Raw genomic sequence first — 16,380 nt, forward strand, 5'->3', positions numbered from 1 at the left:
CACTGGTTTAACTGAGGCCCAGAGGTCACACAGCTAATTCACCACAGTACTGGATCCTGGCTTACAAAACCCTTGCACAGCATTTATTTCACTTTTACACATTCCCTTCAGTAAGGCCAAGATGAGGTAGGGAATCCATAATGAGGCTACCAGACAGTGGACCTTATTAAAACAATTGCTTTATTAAATATTAAATAGATACAGTTTATGCATAATGCATAGGGTACAAAGAATAACAGTACCACAGAGTTACATACTTCCCCCACCAGTTTAAGAAATAGAGCATTATCATTCTCTTTGTAGTCCTGAATGTCCTGACCAATATCTTCTCTGACTTCCTGTCTCAGAGTTTCATCGTTCCCCTGCTTTTCTTTATAGCTCTACCTCAGGTTTGACTCCCTAAATGATATATTGCTCCATTTTGCACGGTTTTGAATTTTACATAAATGGAGTCATACTGTTGTACCTTCTGTGACTTCCTTTAACATGTTTTAGATTTCCATCCACATTGACGCCTGTAGCTCTCCTTCCACAATTTTCACCCCAAGATAACATTCAGTTTCATGAATAGATCAGTGCATATCTCTGCTCCACTGTGGACGGACCCTGCACTGTTGGGCCCTGTGCTCTTTCCTATGGTCCACCTCTCTCGGTGTGCATGTGCAGGACTTCTCTGGGGCCTAGGGGCAGGAGTGATGTTATTGACTGTTATCTCCAGCTTTACTGGACGAGGCCAAATTGTTTTTTAAAGACACGGAATCAGTTCACACTTCTAGCAGCAGCATGGGAGAATTTCTTTTGCTACACATTCTTGCCAGCACTTGATACTGTCAGACTTTAAACATTTTGTCCACCTGGTGAATGGGAAAATGTATGTCATTTAGGTTTCAATTGCATCCATAGGATGTTAAGGAGACAGAACATCTTCTACAATGTTTATTGCCAGTTAGGCTCTTCTGTTGCGAAGTGAAACTAAATATCTGCATAGCATGTTTTGGTGGCCAGGGAGTGTCTCCCTCTGGTCTATCCCCAAGCTTGCTCTACTGAAGCCTTCACTTCTTAGGTGATGTGAGTCTAAGTCCAGTTGCTAAGGACAGATACACAGCTCTCCTGAACTTCCCTCTACTAACATCCCATGTGCATCTAAAGTCAGCACACCTCTCACCACTGTATGGTCTCTACCTTGGCCACACAGCCTCTGAGTTATTGCAACAAGTCTTCCTGTTTTGCTTTCTCCTGCTGTCCAGGCTCCAAACAGTAGTCAGATCATGTCACAATTGTCAACACATTGTAGTGGCCCCTAACATCTCCTGGAATAAGAGACAGATAGTCTTATATTGGCACAGTCTTCCAGGACAACTGTTTTTAGGGAGGTGAATCTTAGAGCAGGGTATGGTAAAACAGAGCTGGGACAGCAGAGGTGACTGGGCCACATAACTCCAGCTTGCCTGGGGCTTATTTAGGCCAGATATTGGAGTATTTCCAGGAACCACAGGAAGGGCAAGCTTTAATGTAGCTATTTCACAATAGCTTCATAGTTCCTAATTTCCTATTTGCCAGAGCAAGTCATACAACAAGCGACAGATTTAAGGGTGGACAAAAGCCTCCATTTCTCCATGGAGAGAGGCAAAGCTAGATGGCAGAGGGGTGAGCCAAACAGTGGGATAGGGAACTGTGAATATGTGACCATTTTTAAAGTCTACCATTCTGGGTTGTTACAAGTACCAAAGATATGGAAACTGCTAAAATAAAAGGTGGGTGAACCTCTGTAACAGCTGCATAAAAGAAACTCTCAAGGTTTAGATGGTTGCAATGTCTGCTTAGAAAGATCTGAAATACTGCATGCATCCACTTTCTGGAATTCGTGTCTAAATGTTGTACACTTTAAAATCCGCTTGCCCTCTGTTTGGGCTAGATTATCCCAGAAATTATCTAAATCAATCCAAGAAGGTATTTAACCCAGGTCTCAGAAAGTGTGTGTCCAAAAAAAAAAAAAAAGACTCAAAATACTTCTTGGCTCTTTCCTAGTTCCTTAGGGCTGAGACTTTTTTTTTTTTTTTAAGGCGAACATTGAATTCAACCGGGGCTGCTGGTACTGGTTGGTTATCGGCCTGCAGCAGTTGGGAACAAACCTCAAATTCTACTACCAACAACCAACAGCAAACTAAATGCCTTCCTCATAGCCGAATAAACCCCAGGGCAAACTTACAAGTATTCCTTTAAACTCTAATTTTACAACAAAAGCACAGATAACGCTGAATGGGGTGAGTCAAGAAGAACGAGCTGCTTACGGGAGGTCACGACCCCGACCCCAGCACGCGCCCCAGGCGGGCAGCGGTCCCCTTCTCGGTCCACAGACGCCGGGCCTCCCGGAGCGCGAAGCGACAACCATTTTCTGACTCTGCACCTACGAGGCAGAGCTCCCTCCGCCCGGGTCCCCTGGGGCCGCGAGCTGCGGGCCTCGAACGTAGCCATAGCTACTTGACTCCCTCGGGGAACAGGAGCACACAGACGGCCTAGCCAGATGAGCAGGGCTCGAAGCCAGCCCGCCGAGTAACCTTTCTGCTTTCCACGCACCTCCGAAACCTCAGTGGTGCGCGCCCCACCAAGCACCTGTGGATGCTCAGTTCCGCAGCCTCCACTGAGCTGTGGCCGGGCGCCTGGCCCCGCCCACGCCACGAGGGCCCGCCCACTCTCTCTCCCCCCCCCCCGAAGCGCTGGCCCCGCCCCCGTCCGCCCCGGCCCCGCCCCCCGGCGCCTACTGCGCTGAGGCCCAGTTTCCCGGACGCTGAGGCGCGCTTTTCTGACGCGCGGCGCCCGCCGTGTGACGTCTAGGCCCCGCCCCCGCCCCGCCCCCAGTCGCGGCGCCAGTCCCCCGCCTCCCGCAGCTCCCGCGGCGTCGCCCCACAGCTGAGGCGGCGGCTGAGGCGGCGGCGTCGGGACTCGCAGAGGTCCAGATCCCCGTCGCCGTGCGGCTGTCCAACTCCTGCGCCGGCGGGCAATGGTGCGGCGGAGCGCGTGGACGCGGGCGGTGCGGCGGCGGGCATGAAGGAGGATGGAAGGACACGACGAGGTGTCGGCGCGGGAGCAGCATTTCCACAGCCAAGTGCGGGAGTCCACGGTGCGTGACCGGGAGGGTCGCGCGGCGTCCCAAGGCCCCGAACCCATCGGGGCTGGTCCCCTTCCCCCGACGCCCCCGCTGTTCCGACCCTCGCTCGCCACGGGGCCCAGACTTCCACCCACACCTTTCCCCAGGCCTGGACCCGGGACACGGGGCGCGCTCGGCCCCGGTGCGTCCCCGCCTCCCCCCGCATCCAGACCCGCCGGGACCTCCGTCCCCCTCCCCTGCCCTGGGCCTGCCCTTCCACTTCGACCTCCGCCCTCCCCGACCCCGACCCCGACCCCGCGTGGCAGCCCCGTCGTCGCCCCCACCCCGTCACCTGCGCCCCGTCACCTGCGCCCCTGTCACCTGAGACCCTGTCACCTGTGCCCCTGTCACCTGCGCCCCGTCACCTGTGCCCCTGTCACCTGAGACCCTGTTACCTGCACCCCCGTCACCTGCGCCCCGTCACCTGTGCCCCTGTCACCTGTGCCCCTGTTACCTGCACCCCCGTCACCTGCGCCCCGTCACCTGTGCCCCTGTCACCTGAGACCCTGTCACCTGCGCCCCGTCACCTGCGCCCCTGTCACCTGAGACCCTGTCACCTGTGCCCCTGTCACCTGCGCCCCTTCACCTGCGCCCCGTCACCTGCGCCCCTGTCACCTGAGACCCTGTCACCTGTGCCCCTGTCACCTGCACCCCCGTCACCTGCGCCCCCTCACCTGCGCCCTCTCATCTGAGGCCCCTGTCACCTGCGCCTCCGTCACCTGTGCCCCATCTCCTAGGCTCCCCCATCGCCTGCGCTCTGTCACCTGCGGCCCCTGGTCACTTGCGCTGTCAGTAATCTGTTTCCCCATCACCTGCTTGGCTTGTCCACACCTATGTCCCCTATCAGCTGCGAACCCCCTCTCCCCAGCCTCATCACCTGCGGGCCCCATCACCTCTGCTCAGGCTTTCACCGGCAGCCATCCCTGTCACCTGCTTCCGCGCTGATCCAGCCCGGGGTGCTCGGGTGGAGCGTGGAGCCCCTCCCTTCCCACGTGCCGCGCCCCCCACGCAGTTTTCGCTGGGTTCGGGGCGCCGCACCTCGGCTGGGCTGCGGCCTCCTCCGCGCGCTCGCTGGGGGCCAGGCAGGTGGTGCGGACTCCCGCAGGGCTCTGGAGGCAGCCGCCCGGGCAGCTTTGGCTGCTGTTCCGTCCCGCTGCGGGTCGCATCAGGCAGCTGACTTGAGCGCAGGTCTCCTATGACTTTACTTTCTCTCTATGCCCTAGAAAGGCATTTTCCTGTAGTGCGAACGGTGTCAGTCTTAAGTGTCTGTGTGTTCCCCTTTCCTCTTCTAACTTACTTCTCTCAGATTCAGTCACACTCTCGGTTTGAAGTGAATACATTCTTGTTTAGAATTAACCAATTTGTGTATTGATCCTGAAAATTGATGATCAGCTTGTCAGGTCATACCTTGGAATAAAAGGAGATGCTAAGTCTGAGCTAGTGGAATTTTGGTACCACATTTAGCTTTATTTTAATTTTTAATTGAAGCTTCAGTACACAGGGAGGCATATAAAATCATAGGTGTACTTTCAGTGCGTTTCATAATAAACACACCTATGTAATCCTGAATCCAGATTAAGAAATCAAATTTTATTAACAACCTAGGGTCCCATCCTTTCCTCTGTTCCTCTTACTTTTTGCTCCAAGAGTAACCATTGCCCTGGCTTTTAACAATATTAGTTAGTTTTTGCTTACTTTTGAACTTGATACAGATGGGATCTTACTCTTTTTGTCTAGCTATGTGTTTGTTGAGTCATAAGCCTTCCAGCAATGTTTGTGGGCTATCTGCATATTGTATGTGGTTATAATTCATTCTCAGTGCTGTATTGGTGTGACCATAGCACAATTTATTTTAATTTTTCCATTTTACTGTTGATTGGCACTGTGGTAGTTTCTCAGTTTTGCCTATGAATATTGCTGTGCATGTTTCTTGATGACCATTTCTGTTTGTGGTACATTGAGGAGTGGAATCTCTACTTTAAAGGGTATGCATTTGCTAATGTTTAGTACATACTTTTTTTCTCTACATGCTGAGGATTGAACCCAGAGCTATGAACATGTTAGGTAAGTGCTCTACCCTGCCCCACACTCCCAGCCCAGGAGATGTTCTTAAACAGGTTTCTAAAGGGCTGCATTCTACTGTTGCCAGCACAGTATGAAAGGTGTAGTTACCTCCTCCTCCTTTTTTTTTTTTTAAACAACACTTGGTATTTTTCATCTTTTTTTGTTTTGGCCATTCTTGCCAGGGTGTCAGAGTATTCATTATGCAAAGGATTTTAATTGGCATTTCCTGATGACTAATGAATTTGAGCCCCTATTTGAATGTTTATTAGTGATTTGGAATCTTTTGTGAAGTGTCTTCATTTCTTTCTCCATTTTAAAATTAGTTTCTTTTTAATATTAATTTGCAAGAGTTTTAGGTATGATTTCTTTGTTAGATACGTAATACAAATATAAGAGTATTTAACTTGTGGAATCACTGAAATTATACGATATCTGTTTAGTACCTCACACATGTATGTATTTTGTTTTAATCAGAACAGAAATGTTGCCCAGAACTCAAATGTTTTTAAACTGTTTTATTGATATAATTAACAGACTATACACTTTACTCAGTAGTTTGTACTGTATTCACAGTTGTCCAACTATTACCACAATCTAATCATAGTATGTTTTCATTAATCTCACAAACTCTACCCATTAGAGGTCATTTTCTATTTCACCCTCATTCTCCTTCCTTTAGCCTTAGGCAACCAATAATTTGCCTATTCTGGATATTTCATATAAATTGAATCAGGCAATATGTAGTCTTTTATAACTGGCTTCTTTCAATTAGCATGATAGTTTCAAAAGGTCAGCCAAGATGTCGCATGTATCAGTAGTTCATTTTTTTATAGTCGAGTAATATACCATTGTTTGTCTGTGTTACATCCTCTTTATACATTTATCAGCTGATGGACTTTTAGGTTGTTTCCAACTTTTGGTTTTATGAAAATACTATGAACATTTGTGTACAGGTTTTTGAGTAGTCATCTATTCCATTTCTCATTGATAGTTACCTAGGTGTGGGCATGCTGGGTCATATGGTAATTCTGTTTAATATTTTGAAGAATTGCCAACCTGTTTTCCAAAGTTGTGACACCATTTCAGTTTCTGCCACCAGTATCTGAGAACTTTAATTTCTGCAGATCCTCACTGTTATTTGTCATTTTCACTTTTGATTATAGTTAGCCTAGTGGATGTGAAGTGGTATGTCATTGCCATTTCATTTGCATTTCCCTGATAAGTCATAATGTTAAGCATCTTTTTATGTGCTTATTGGCCATTTGTGTATCTTCTTTAGAGAAATATCTATTCTGACCCCTTTTCCATTAAAAAATTAAAAAAATATTATTGGGCTCAACCTGACCTCAAATTATACAGATCCATAGTAACAAAAACAGCATGGTACAAGCACATAAACAGACACATAGATCAATGGAAGAAAGTAAAAGATCCAGAAATAAGTTCACAGAGCTACAACCATCTGATTCTTGACAAAGATACCAAACACACGTGTTGGAGAAAAGTGTTGGAAAAACTGGATATCCACGTAGAAGACTAAAGCTACTGTATAAAAATCAGCTCATCCTATACAAAAATCAGCTAAAAATGGATCAAAGATCTTAATGTAAGACCTAAAACTTTGAAACTACTACAGGAAAACAGGGAAAAACACTTTAAAATTTGGCTTAAACAACACCTTTCTGAACAGGAATACAGTGGCTCAGGAAATAAGCAAGAATTGACAACTCTAGTTGCATTAAATTAAAAAGCTTCTGCACAGCAAAGGAAACAGTTACCAGAGGGAAAAACCAGCACACAAAATGGGAGAAGTATTTTCCACCTATTCACTTGACAAGGGATTAATATTCTGGATATATAAAGACCTCAAAAATTAAATGCCATGAAAAAAATCCAATTAATAAATGGGCAAATGAATAGTTTTCAAAACTGAAATGGCCAAAAGATACTTGAAGAAACATTTGACATCTTTAGTCACAAGGAAATGCAAATCAAAAGAGCATTGAGATTTCATCTCACTCTGATCAGAATGTCTATCATCAAGAAAATAATAAATGCTGGTGAGAATGTTGGGAAAAAGGAACCATTATACATCGTTGGTGAGATTGTAAATTAGTGCAGCCCCTATGGAAATCAGTATGGAGGTTCTTCAAAAACACTAAAAGTAGAACTACCATATGATTCAGCTGTACCACTCCTGAGTATGTACTCAAAGGAATGTACAGGTATGTACCTGTACACCCATGTTTATTGCATCGATATTTATCATAGCCAAGGTTTAGAATCAAACTAGGAACCCATCAACTGATGTATGGATAAAGAAAATGTGGAATATTATTAGCCATAAAGAATGAAATTATGTCATAAGCGAGATAAGCCAGACTCAGATGAGTATCAAATTTTTTCTCATATGCAGAATCTAAATCCATAAATTCAAACAAATGAAAAGACATGAACCTAAACAGTGCCTGGGATGGGGAGGGACCACAAAGAGGGAGGATGAAGGAAAGGGAGGATGATGGGGTCTGAATAGTATTGAAGTACATTGTATTCATGTGTGGAAATGTCATAATGAAACCTATTATTTTGTAAAGTAAAAAATTTCACCGTCAGCTGGGCATCAGTGATCCATGCCTGTAACCTTAGCTACTTGGGAGGCTGAGATCAGGAGGATCAATGTTGGAGGTCATCCTGGGCAATAGTTCTCTAGACCCCTTCTTCAAATTAACCAGAGAAAAATGGACTGGAGTTGTAGCTCAAAATGTACAATGCCTGCTTTGCAAGTGTGAACCCCTGAGTTCAAATCCCAGTCCCACCAAAAGAGTTCACCTTTAGCTGGGTGAGGTGGTATACACTTATAATCCCAGCTCTTGGGAACATGAGGCAGGAGGATCATCAGTTTAAGGTCAGCCTGGGCTGCATAGTGAGCTCAAGGCTAGGTTGGGTTATATAGTGAGACCTCATCAAAACAAACCCAAACCCAAGAGACAAAAAAACATAAAAAAATTCATGTTTATCAGTATATTATTTCTAAGAATTCCTTATGCATTCTAGCCATAATATCCTTGCAGATGTTTTCTCCTGTGGGTCATTTTTACTTTCTTGATTATAGGATAAAAGTGTTTAAATTGTCTTGAAGTTCAGTTTATGTTTGAAAATTTTGCCTTTTATGTATGTTGGCAAGAAGGCCTTGCCAATCCAAAACCATGAAGATTGACTTTTATACACTTAATTGTAAGAATTTGGTAGTTTTAGCTCCCACTTTTGGATCTATGATCAATTTTGGTTAGTTCTTTTGTATGATTTAACAAAGAGGCCTATCTTCATTCTTTTGTATCTTTGTATCTTTAACTAAAAATAAAAATAAGACACTGCCTATATAACAGAGTTGGACAGCAAATTACTTTTCCTAAGGTCTTCTGTACTACTCAGTTTATCACATGCATGTGTAACACTGATACAATAACTTTCAAGTAATCCTTTAGCAGTTTCTCCACTGTTCCTTCACTTAGAGGTTAACATTATTTTAAAAGTTTACCAAATAATAAAATTTAAATAATCTCCTTTTCCATATTTAGCAGACATTTATTACACCTATAGTTCTTGCCTAGGAGATACCGTATCTACTCATGAGACATGTAGTAGTATCTGGGGACACTTTGGTTGTCACAACTAAGGGGATTATGCTACTGGCAACCAGAGGATAGAGGACAGAGATGCTGCTAAAACCCTACATAGTGTAGTCCTCAACAGTAAAGAATTATCCAGCCTCGCCAGGCACCAGTGACTTACTCCTGTAATCCTAGCTACTCAGGAGGCAGAGATCAGGAGGATCACAGTTCAAAGCCAGCCCAGTGAGGAGGGCTCCCACTAGACTTCTGAAGTTTCCGACTCCCTAGCCAGCCCACTCTGATCCTGCAGCCTTTCATCAGTGACAGTTAAGTGTTTCCGCCACTACTGATAGATGGCAGTAGCAGGGCTCTGTAAGGGGCTTTTGTTCCACCTCTCCTGTTTTTCTCTGTTATTTTTGGCTTACAGTCATACCTTCCTCATTCTCTACCTTTAACCTCTCCTCAGGTTAACCAATAGGAAAAGTAGTCTAGTGTACAATCTTCTATTCTTGTTACTTGCTCTAAAATTTCAGTTTCTCACTGCTGTGACAGATACCTGAGGTAAACAACTGAAAAATAGAAAGGATTTATTTTGGCCTATAGTTTCAGAGGTTTGAGTTCAAGGTTGGCTCCCTACTATAGCTTTGTAGTATATTTTGAAGTCAGGTATTGTGATACTTCTAGCTTTGTTCTTTTGGCTCAGGATTGTTTCGGCCATTTGGGGTCTTTATGGTTCCATACAGATGTTGTGAATTTTTTTTCTAGTTTTGTGAAGATTATTGTTATTTTGACCAGAATTACATTGACTTTATAGATTAATCTGGGTAGTATGAACATTTTCACAATATTAGTTATTCCAATCCATGAACATGGGATGTCTTTGTACTTTTTTTTTTTGGTATGTATCCTTTCCAGTTTCTTCCATTAGTGTTCTATAATTGTCATTTTAGGGTTCATTCACTACTTGATTACATTTTTTCCTAGGAAATTTTGTAGCTGCTGTGAATAGGATTGCTTTCTTGATTTCCTTCTCAGAAATTTTATTACTGGTGTAGAGAAAAGCTGCTTTTTTGTTTATTTTGTATTGTGCAACCTTAATGAATTTATGACTTTTAACATTTTTTTGTGTAGTTTTTAGGTATTTCTGTGTATAAAGTCATGTCATCTGCAAAAAGGTGTAGTTCAACTTTCTCCTTTTCTATTTAGATGTCCTTTATTTCTGTCTCTTAACTTAAAGCTTTGGCTAAGACTTCTAGTATTATGTGGAGTATGAGTGGTGAAAGAGGACATCTTTGTCTTGTATTTGACCTTAGGGGAAATAATTTCAACTTTTCCCTATTCAGGATGATGTTGGCTTTGGGTTTGTCACATATAGCATAGCCTTTTTTGCATTGAGGTGAGTTCCTTCTGTACTTAAATTTTAGAGAGGTTTTTGTCATGGAGGGATGTTGACTTTTATCAAGTCCTTTTTCTGTTCTTAAGACAACCATATAGTTTTGTCCTTCATTCTGTTGATATGATATATTATGTTTATTTATTTGCATATGCTGAGCCCTTGCATCTCTGGAATAAATCTCATATAACCATAGCACATAATCTTCTTGCTGTGCTGTTGGGCTTGATTTGCTAGTATTTTATTAAGAAAAATTTTCATCTATGTTCAGTCATGATACTGATACATAAATTTTTTGTGTGTCCTTGTCTGACCTTATAGAATGAATTTGGGAGTGTTCCTTCTCTTTCACATCTTTAGAATAGTTTGAGAAGAACTGGTGTTCTTTATAGGTTTAGTAAAATTGAACAATGAAGCTATCTAGTCTAGGACTTTTCTTTATTGGGAAAGTTTTTAATACTGATTCAATCTTATTATTCATTGGTCTTTTCAGATTTTCTATGTTCTCATCATTCAGTTTTGGTAGGTTTTGTATATAGGAATGTATCCATTTCTTCTAAGTTTTTTTCAATTTATTGTCATATGTTTAGAATAGTCCCTAATGATCCTTTATCTTTCTGTGTTATCAGTTGAAATGTCTTGCTTTCATCTTCCATTTTATTTATTTGGAGCTTCTCTCACTCTTTCTAGGTTAGTCTACCTAACAGGTGTCAACTTTATCTTTTTAAAAAGCCAACTCTTTGTTTCATTGATTTTTCTGGTGTGTGTTTCACTTGTTTCTGCTCTGATCTTTATTTCTTCCTTCTGCTAATTTTGGGTTTGGTTTATTTTTGCTTTCCCAATTTCTTTTGTTGTATTGTTAGGTTGTTTGTTTGAAATATGTCTATTGAGTTTATGTAGCCATTTATTGCTATAATCTTCCCTCTTGGTACTGCCTTTGCTATATCTTATTGGTTTTGACATGATGTGTTTTCATCTTCATTTGTTTCGAAGACTTTTAAATTTCTATCTTGATTTCTTCCTTGACTTATTGGTCATTAAAGAGATTGTTTAATTTCCATATGTTGATATAATTTCTTGAGTTACTTTCATCAATTTCTGTTTTATTCCATTGTGGTAGATAGAATACATGGTATAATTATGACTGTTTTGAATTTTTTTTTCATTTGCTTTGTGGCTTAGAATATGGTCTATCCTGGAGAATGTTTCACGTGCTTATGAGAAGAATATAAGCTTTGGATGAAGTGTTCTGTAAATGCCTGTTAGGCTTATTTGGTCTGTAGTTTAACTCCAATATTTCTTTTTTTTTTTTTTGTCTGCATGATATGTCAGTTGATAAAAGTGAACTGTTCACAGTCCCCAGCTATTATTGTATTAGACTTTATACCTCTTTGAGATCTAACAATGTTTGTTTTGTGCAAATTGGGTACTGAAACATCAGGTTTACATATATTTACAATAGTAATTTTCTCTTGTAGAATTGATTACATTGTCATTATACAGTGACTTTCTTTGTCTCTTGAGACAGTTTTTGACTTTAATTCTGTTTTTTTCAGATATAAATATACAGCTACTCCTGGTTGATTTTGATTTCCATTTGCAAGATAAATTTCTATCCCTTTCAGTCGGTGTGTGTTTTAACTGGGGAAATGAGTTTCTTGTAGGGAGCATATTGTTGGGTCTGATTTTTTTTTTTTCTTTTGAAAATTCTTATTTTTTTATTGGGGACATGTAATCCATTTACTTTCAAGGTTATTACCAATAAATAAATACATACTATCATGTTAATTTTTTTCTGTATGTGCACTTAAATATATCCCTTGTTCCTTTCTTACTCTCTTATTCATCTTATGGTTTAGTGTTCTTCTCTATTTCTAGGTTTTGATATTCTTATCTTTCTATTTTGTGTATTAGTTCTACTAGAGACTTTTGTACTTTTGCATGTTTTCCTAATGGTAGTCATCATCCTTTTGCTTCTGGTGTAGGACTCCTCACAGCATTTCTTTTTATAGAGTTGGTTTTGTGATGAATTCTCTTGGTTTTATTTCTCCTTTTCTAAATGCTAGTATTGGTCTTTGAACATAACATCTAATTCTCTACCTGCGTGTAAGGTTTCTTCACATCTGCTATTTGTCTAATGTAAATTCCCTCGTATATGACTTGTTGCTTTTCTCTTGCCTTTTTTTTTTAAAAGACTTTTCTTTTTGGGGCTAGAGGTGTGGCTCCAGCAACAGAGTGCCTTCCTAACAAGTGCAAAGCCATAAGTTCAAACCCAAGGTTCTGTCAAAAAGAAAAAAAAAAAGCCAAAAAAAATTTTCACTTTGCCATATACTTTTTTTTCCTTTTTAAAATTAATTAATTTTTAAATTATTCATATGCGCATACAATGCTTGGGTCATTTCTCCCCCCCTGCCCCCACCCCCTCCCTTACCACCCACCCCTCCCCCTCCGTCTCCCCCACACCCCCTCGATACCCGGCAGAAACTATTTTGCCCTTATCTCTAATTTTGTTGAAGAGAGAGTATAATCAATAATAGGAAGGAACAAGGGTTTTTGCTAGTTGAGATAAGGATAGCTAACAGGGAGTTGACTCACATTAATTTCCTGTGCGTGTGTGTTACCTTCTAGGTTAATTCTTCTTGATCTAACCTTTTCTCTAGTTCCTGGTCCCCTTCTCCTATTGGCCTCAGTTGCTTTTAAGGTATCTGCTTTAGTTTCTCTGCACTGAGGGCAACAAATGCTAACTAATTTTTTAGGTGTCTTACCTATCCTCACCCCTCCCTTGTGTGCTCTCGCTTTTTATCTTGTGATCAAGTTCAGTCACTTTGTTGTGTTTGCCCTTGATCTAATGTCCGCATATGAGAGAGAACATACAATTTTTGGTCTTTTGGGCTAGGCTAACCTCACTCAGAATGATGTTCTCCAATTCCATCCATTTACCTGCGAATGATAACATTTCGTTCTTCTTCATGGCTGCATAAAATTCCATTGTGTATAAATACCACATTTTCTTGATCCATTCGTCAGTAGTGGGGCATCTTGGCTGTTTCCATAACTTGGCTATTGTGAATAGTGCTGCAATAAATATGGGTGTGCAGGTGTCTCTGGAGTAACCTGTGTCACAGCCTTTTGGGTATATCCCCAAGAGTGGTATTGCTGGATCAAATGGTAGATAAATGTTAAGCTTCTAAGTAGCCTCCAAATTTTTTTCCAGAGTGGCTGTACTAGTTTACATTCCCACCAACAGTGTAAGAAGGTTCCTTTTTCCCGCATCCTCGCCAACACCTGTTGTTGGTGGTGTTGCTAATGATGGCTATTCTAACAGGGGTAAGGTAGAATCTTAGTGTGGTTTTAATTTGCATTTTCTTTATTGCTAGAGATGGTGAGCATTTCTTCATGTGTTTTTTGGCCATTTGAATCTCTTCTTTTGAGAAAGTTCTGTTTAGTTCACGTGCCCATTTCTTTATTGGTTCATTAGTTTTGGGAGAATTTAGTTTTTTAAGTTCCTATATATTCTGGTTATCAGTTCTTTGATGTGTAGCTGGCAAATATTTTCTCCCACTCTGTGGGTGTTCTCTTCAGTGAGAGACCATTTCTTTTGTTGAGCAGAAGCTTTTTAGTTTTATGAAGTCCCATTTATCTATGCTATCTCTTAGTTGCTGTGCTGCTGGGGTTCCATTGAGAAAGTTCTTATCTATACCTACTAATTCCAGAGTATTTCCTACTCTTTCCTGTGTCACCTTTATAGTTTGTGGTCTGATATTAAGATCCTTGATCCATTTTGAGTTAATATTGGTATAGGGTGATATACATGGATCTAGTTTCAGTTTTTTGCAGACTGCTACCAGTTTTCCCAGCAGTTTTTGTTGAAGAGGCTGCTTTTTCTCCATCTTACATTTTTAGTGCCTTTGTCAAAGACAAGTTGGTTATAGTTGTGTGGCTTCCTATCTGGATCCTCTATTCTGTTCCACTGGTCTTCATGTCTATTTTTGTGCCAGTACCATGCTATGTTGATTCTTCCAATGCATGAGCATGGGAGATCTCTCCACTTTCTGTAGTCTTCCTCAGTCTCTTCAGAAGTTTATAGTTTTCCTTGTAGAGGTCGTTCACATCCTTTGTTAGGTTTATACCTAGGTATTTGATTTTTTTTGAGGCTATTGTAAATGGAATTGTTTTCATATTTACTTTTTCAGTTTGTTCATTATTAGTGTATAGAAATGCTAATGATTCTTCTATGTTGATTTTATATCCTGCTACCTTGCTATAGTTATTGATGGTGTCTAGGAGCTTCTGAGTAGAGTTTTTTGGGTCTTTAAGGTATAGGATCATGTCGTCTGCAAATAGGGATATTTTGACAGTTTCTTTACCTATTTGTATTCCTTTTATTACTTTTTCTTGCCTAATTGCTCTGGCTAGGAATTCCAGTACTATGTTGAATAGGAGTGGAGATAGTGGGCATCCTTCTCTAGTTCCTAACTTTAGAGGGAATGGTTTCAGTTTTTCTCCGTTAAGTATAATGCTGGCTGTAGGTTTGTTATATATAGCTTTTATAATGTTGAGGTACTTTCCTTCTATTCCTAGTTTTCTTAGAGCTTTTATCCTGAAATGGTGTTGGATCTTATCAAGGGCTTTTTCTGCATCTATTGAGATGATCAAGTGGTTTTTGTCTTTGCTTCTGTTAATGTGGTTTATTACATTTATTGATTTTCGTATGTTGAACCACCCCTGCGTTCCTGGGATGAAACCTACTTGGTCATGGTGAATAATCTTTCTGATGTGTTGCTGAATTCAGTTTGCTATTATTTTGTTGAGGATTTTTGCATCAATGTTCATTAAGGAGATTGGCCTATAGTTCTCCTTTTTGGAGGCATCTTTTCCTGGTTTTGGGATAAGTGTAACACTGGCTTCATAAAATGTGTTAGGCAGTTTTCCTTTGCTTTCTATTTCGTGGAACAGTTTAAGGAGGGTTGGTATCAGTTCTTCTTTAAAGGTCTGATAGAATTCAGCAGAGAATCCATCAGGTCCTGGACTTTTCTTTTTGGGGAGACTCTTGATTGCTGCTTCAATTTCATTTTGTGTTATAGATCTATTCAGGTGATTAATTTCCTCTTGGTTCAGTTTTGGATAATCATGTGTATCTAGAAATCTGTCCCTTTCTTTAAGATTTTCAAATTTATTTGAATATAGGTTCTTGAAGTAGTCTCTGATGATTTCGTGGACTTCCATGGTGTTTGTTGTTATCTCCCCTTTTGCATTCCTGATTCTACTAATTTGGGTTTTTTCCTCTCATTTTAGTCAGGTTTGCCAGCGGTCTGTCAATCTTGTTTATTTTTTCAAAGAACCAACTTTTTGTTTCATTAATTCTTTGTATGGTTTTTTTGGTTTCTACTTCATTGATTTCAGCTCTTATTTTTATTATTTCTCTCCTTCTATTTGTTTTGGGATTTTGTTGTTGTTGTTTTTCTAGGATTTTGAGATGTATCATTAGGTCATTGATTTGGGATCTTTCATTCTTTTTAATATATGCTCTCATGGCTATAAACTTTCCTCTCAGGACTGCCTTTGCTGTGTCCCATAGGGTCTGGTAGGTTGTGTTTTCATTTTCATTGACTTCCAGGAAATTTTTAGTTTCCTCTTTTATTTAATCAATGACCCAGTGTTCATTAAGTAATGAGTTATTCAGTTTCCAGCTGTTTGCATGTTTTTTTTGTCTTTACTTTTGTTGTTGAGTTCTAGTTTTATTGCATTGTGATCAGATAGTATGCACGGTATAATTTCTATTTTCTCATATTTGCTGAGACTTGCTTTGTGCCCTAGGATATGATCTATTTTGGAGAAGGTTCCATGGGCTGCTGAGAAGAATGTATATTGTGTAGAAGTTGGATGAAATGTTCTGTAGACATCAAGTAGGTCCATTTGATCTATGGTATATTTTAGAGCTAGGATTTCTTTATTGATTTTTTTGTTTGGATGACCTATCTATTGATGATAATGGGGTGTTAAAGTCTCCCACAACCACTGTGTTGGAGTTAATATATGCTTTTAGGTCTTTTAGGGTATTTTTGATGAAATTGGGTGCATTGACATTGGGTGCATAGAGGTTGATAATTATTATTTCCTTTTGGTCTATTTCCCCTTTTATTAGTATGGCATGTCCTTCTTTA

General features: G+C 40.8%; 1 protein-coding gene across 1 annotated transcript in view; it reads left to right on the top strand.

Moving 5' to 3' along the window:
- Window positions 1–2,856: 2,856 nt before the first annotated feature.
- Lmbr1 (limb development membrane protein 1) overlaps window positions 2,857–16,380 on the top strand; it is a 146,277-nt gene continuing 132,753 nt past the window's right edge. Inside the window, exon 1 of the mRNA XM_074059981.1 lies at window positions 2,857–3,121. Within this exon, the coding sequence (XP_073916082.1) occupies window positions 3,056–3,121 (66 nt within the window). The 5' untranslated portion in view covers window positions 2,857–3,055. The remainder of the gene's footprint in view (window positions 3,122–16,380) is intronic.

This window comes from Castor canadensis, chromosome 2, assembly GCF_047511655.1.
Source record: "Castor canadensis chromosome 2, mCasCan1.hap1v2, whole genome shotgun sequence".
NCBI lineage: Eukaryota > Metazoa > Chordata > Mammalia > Rodentia > Castoridae > Castor > Castor canadensis.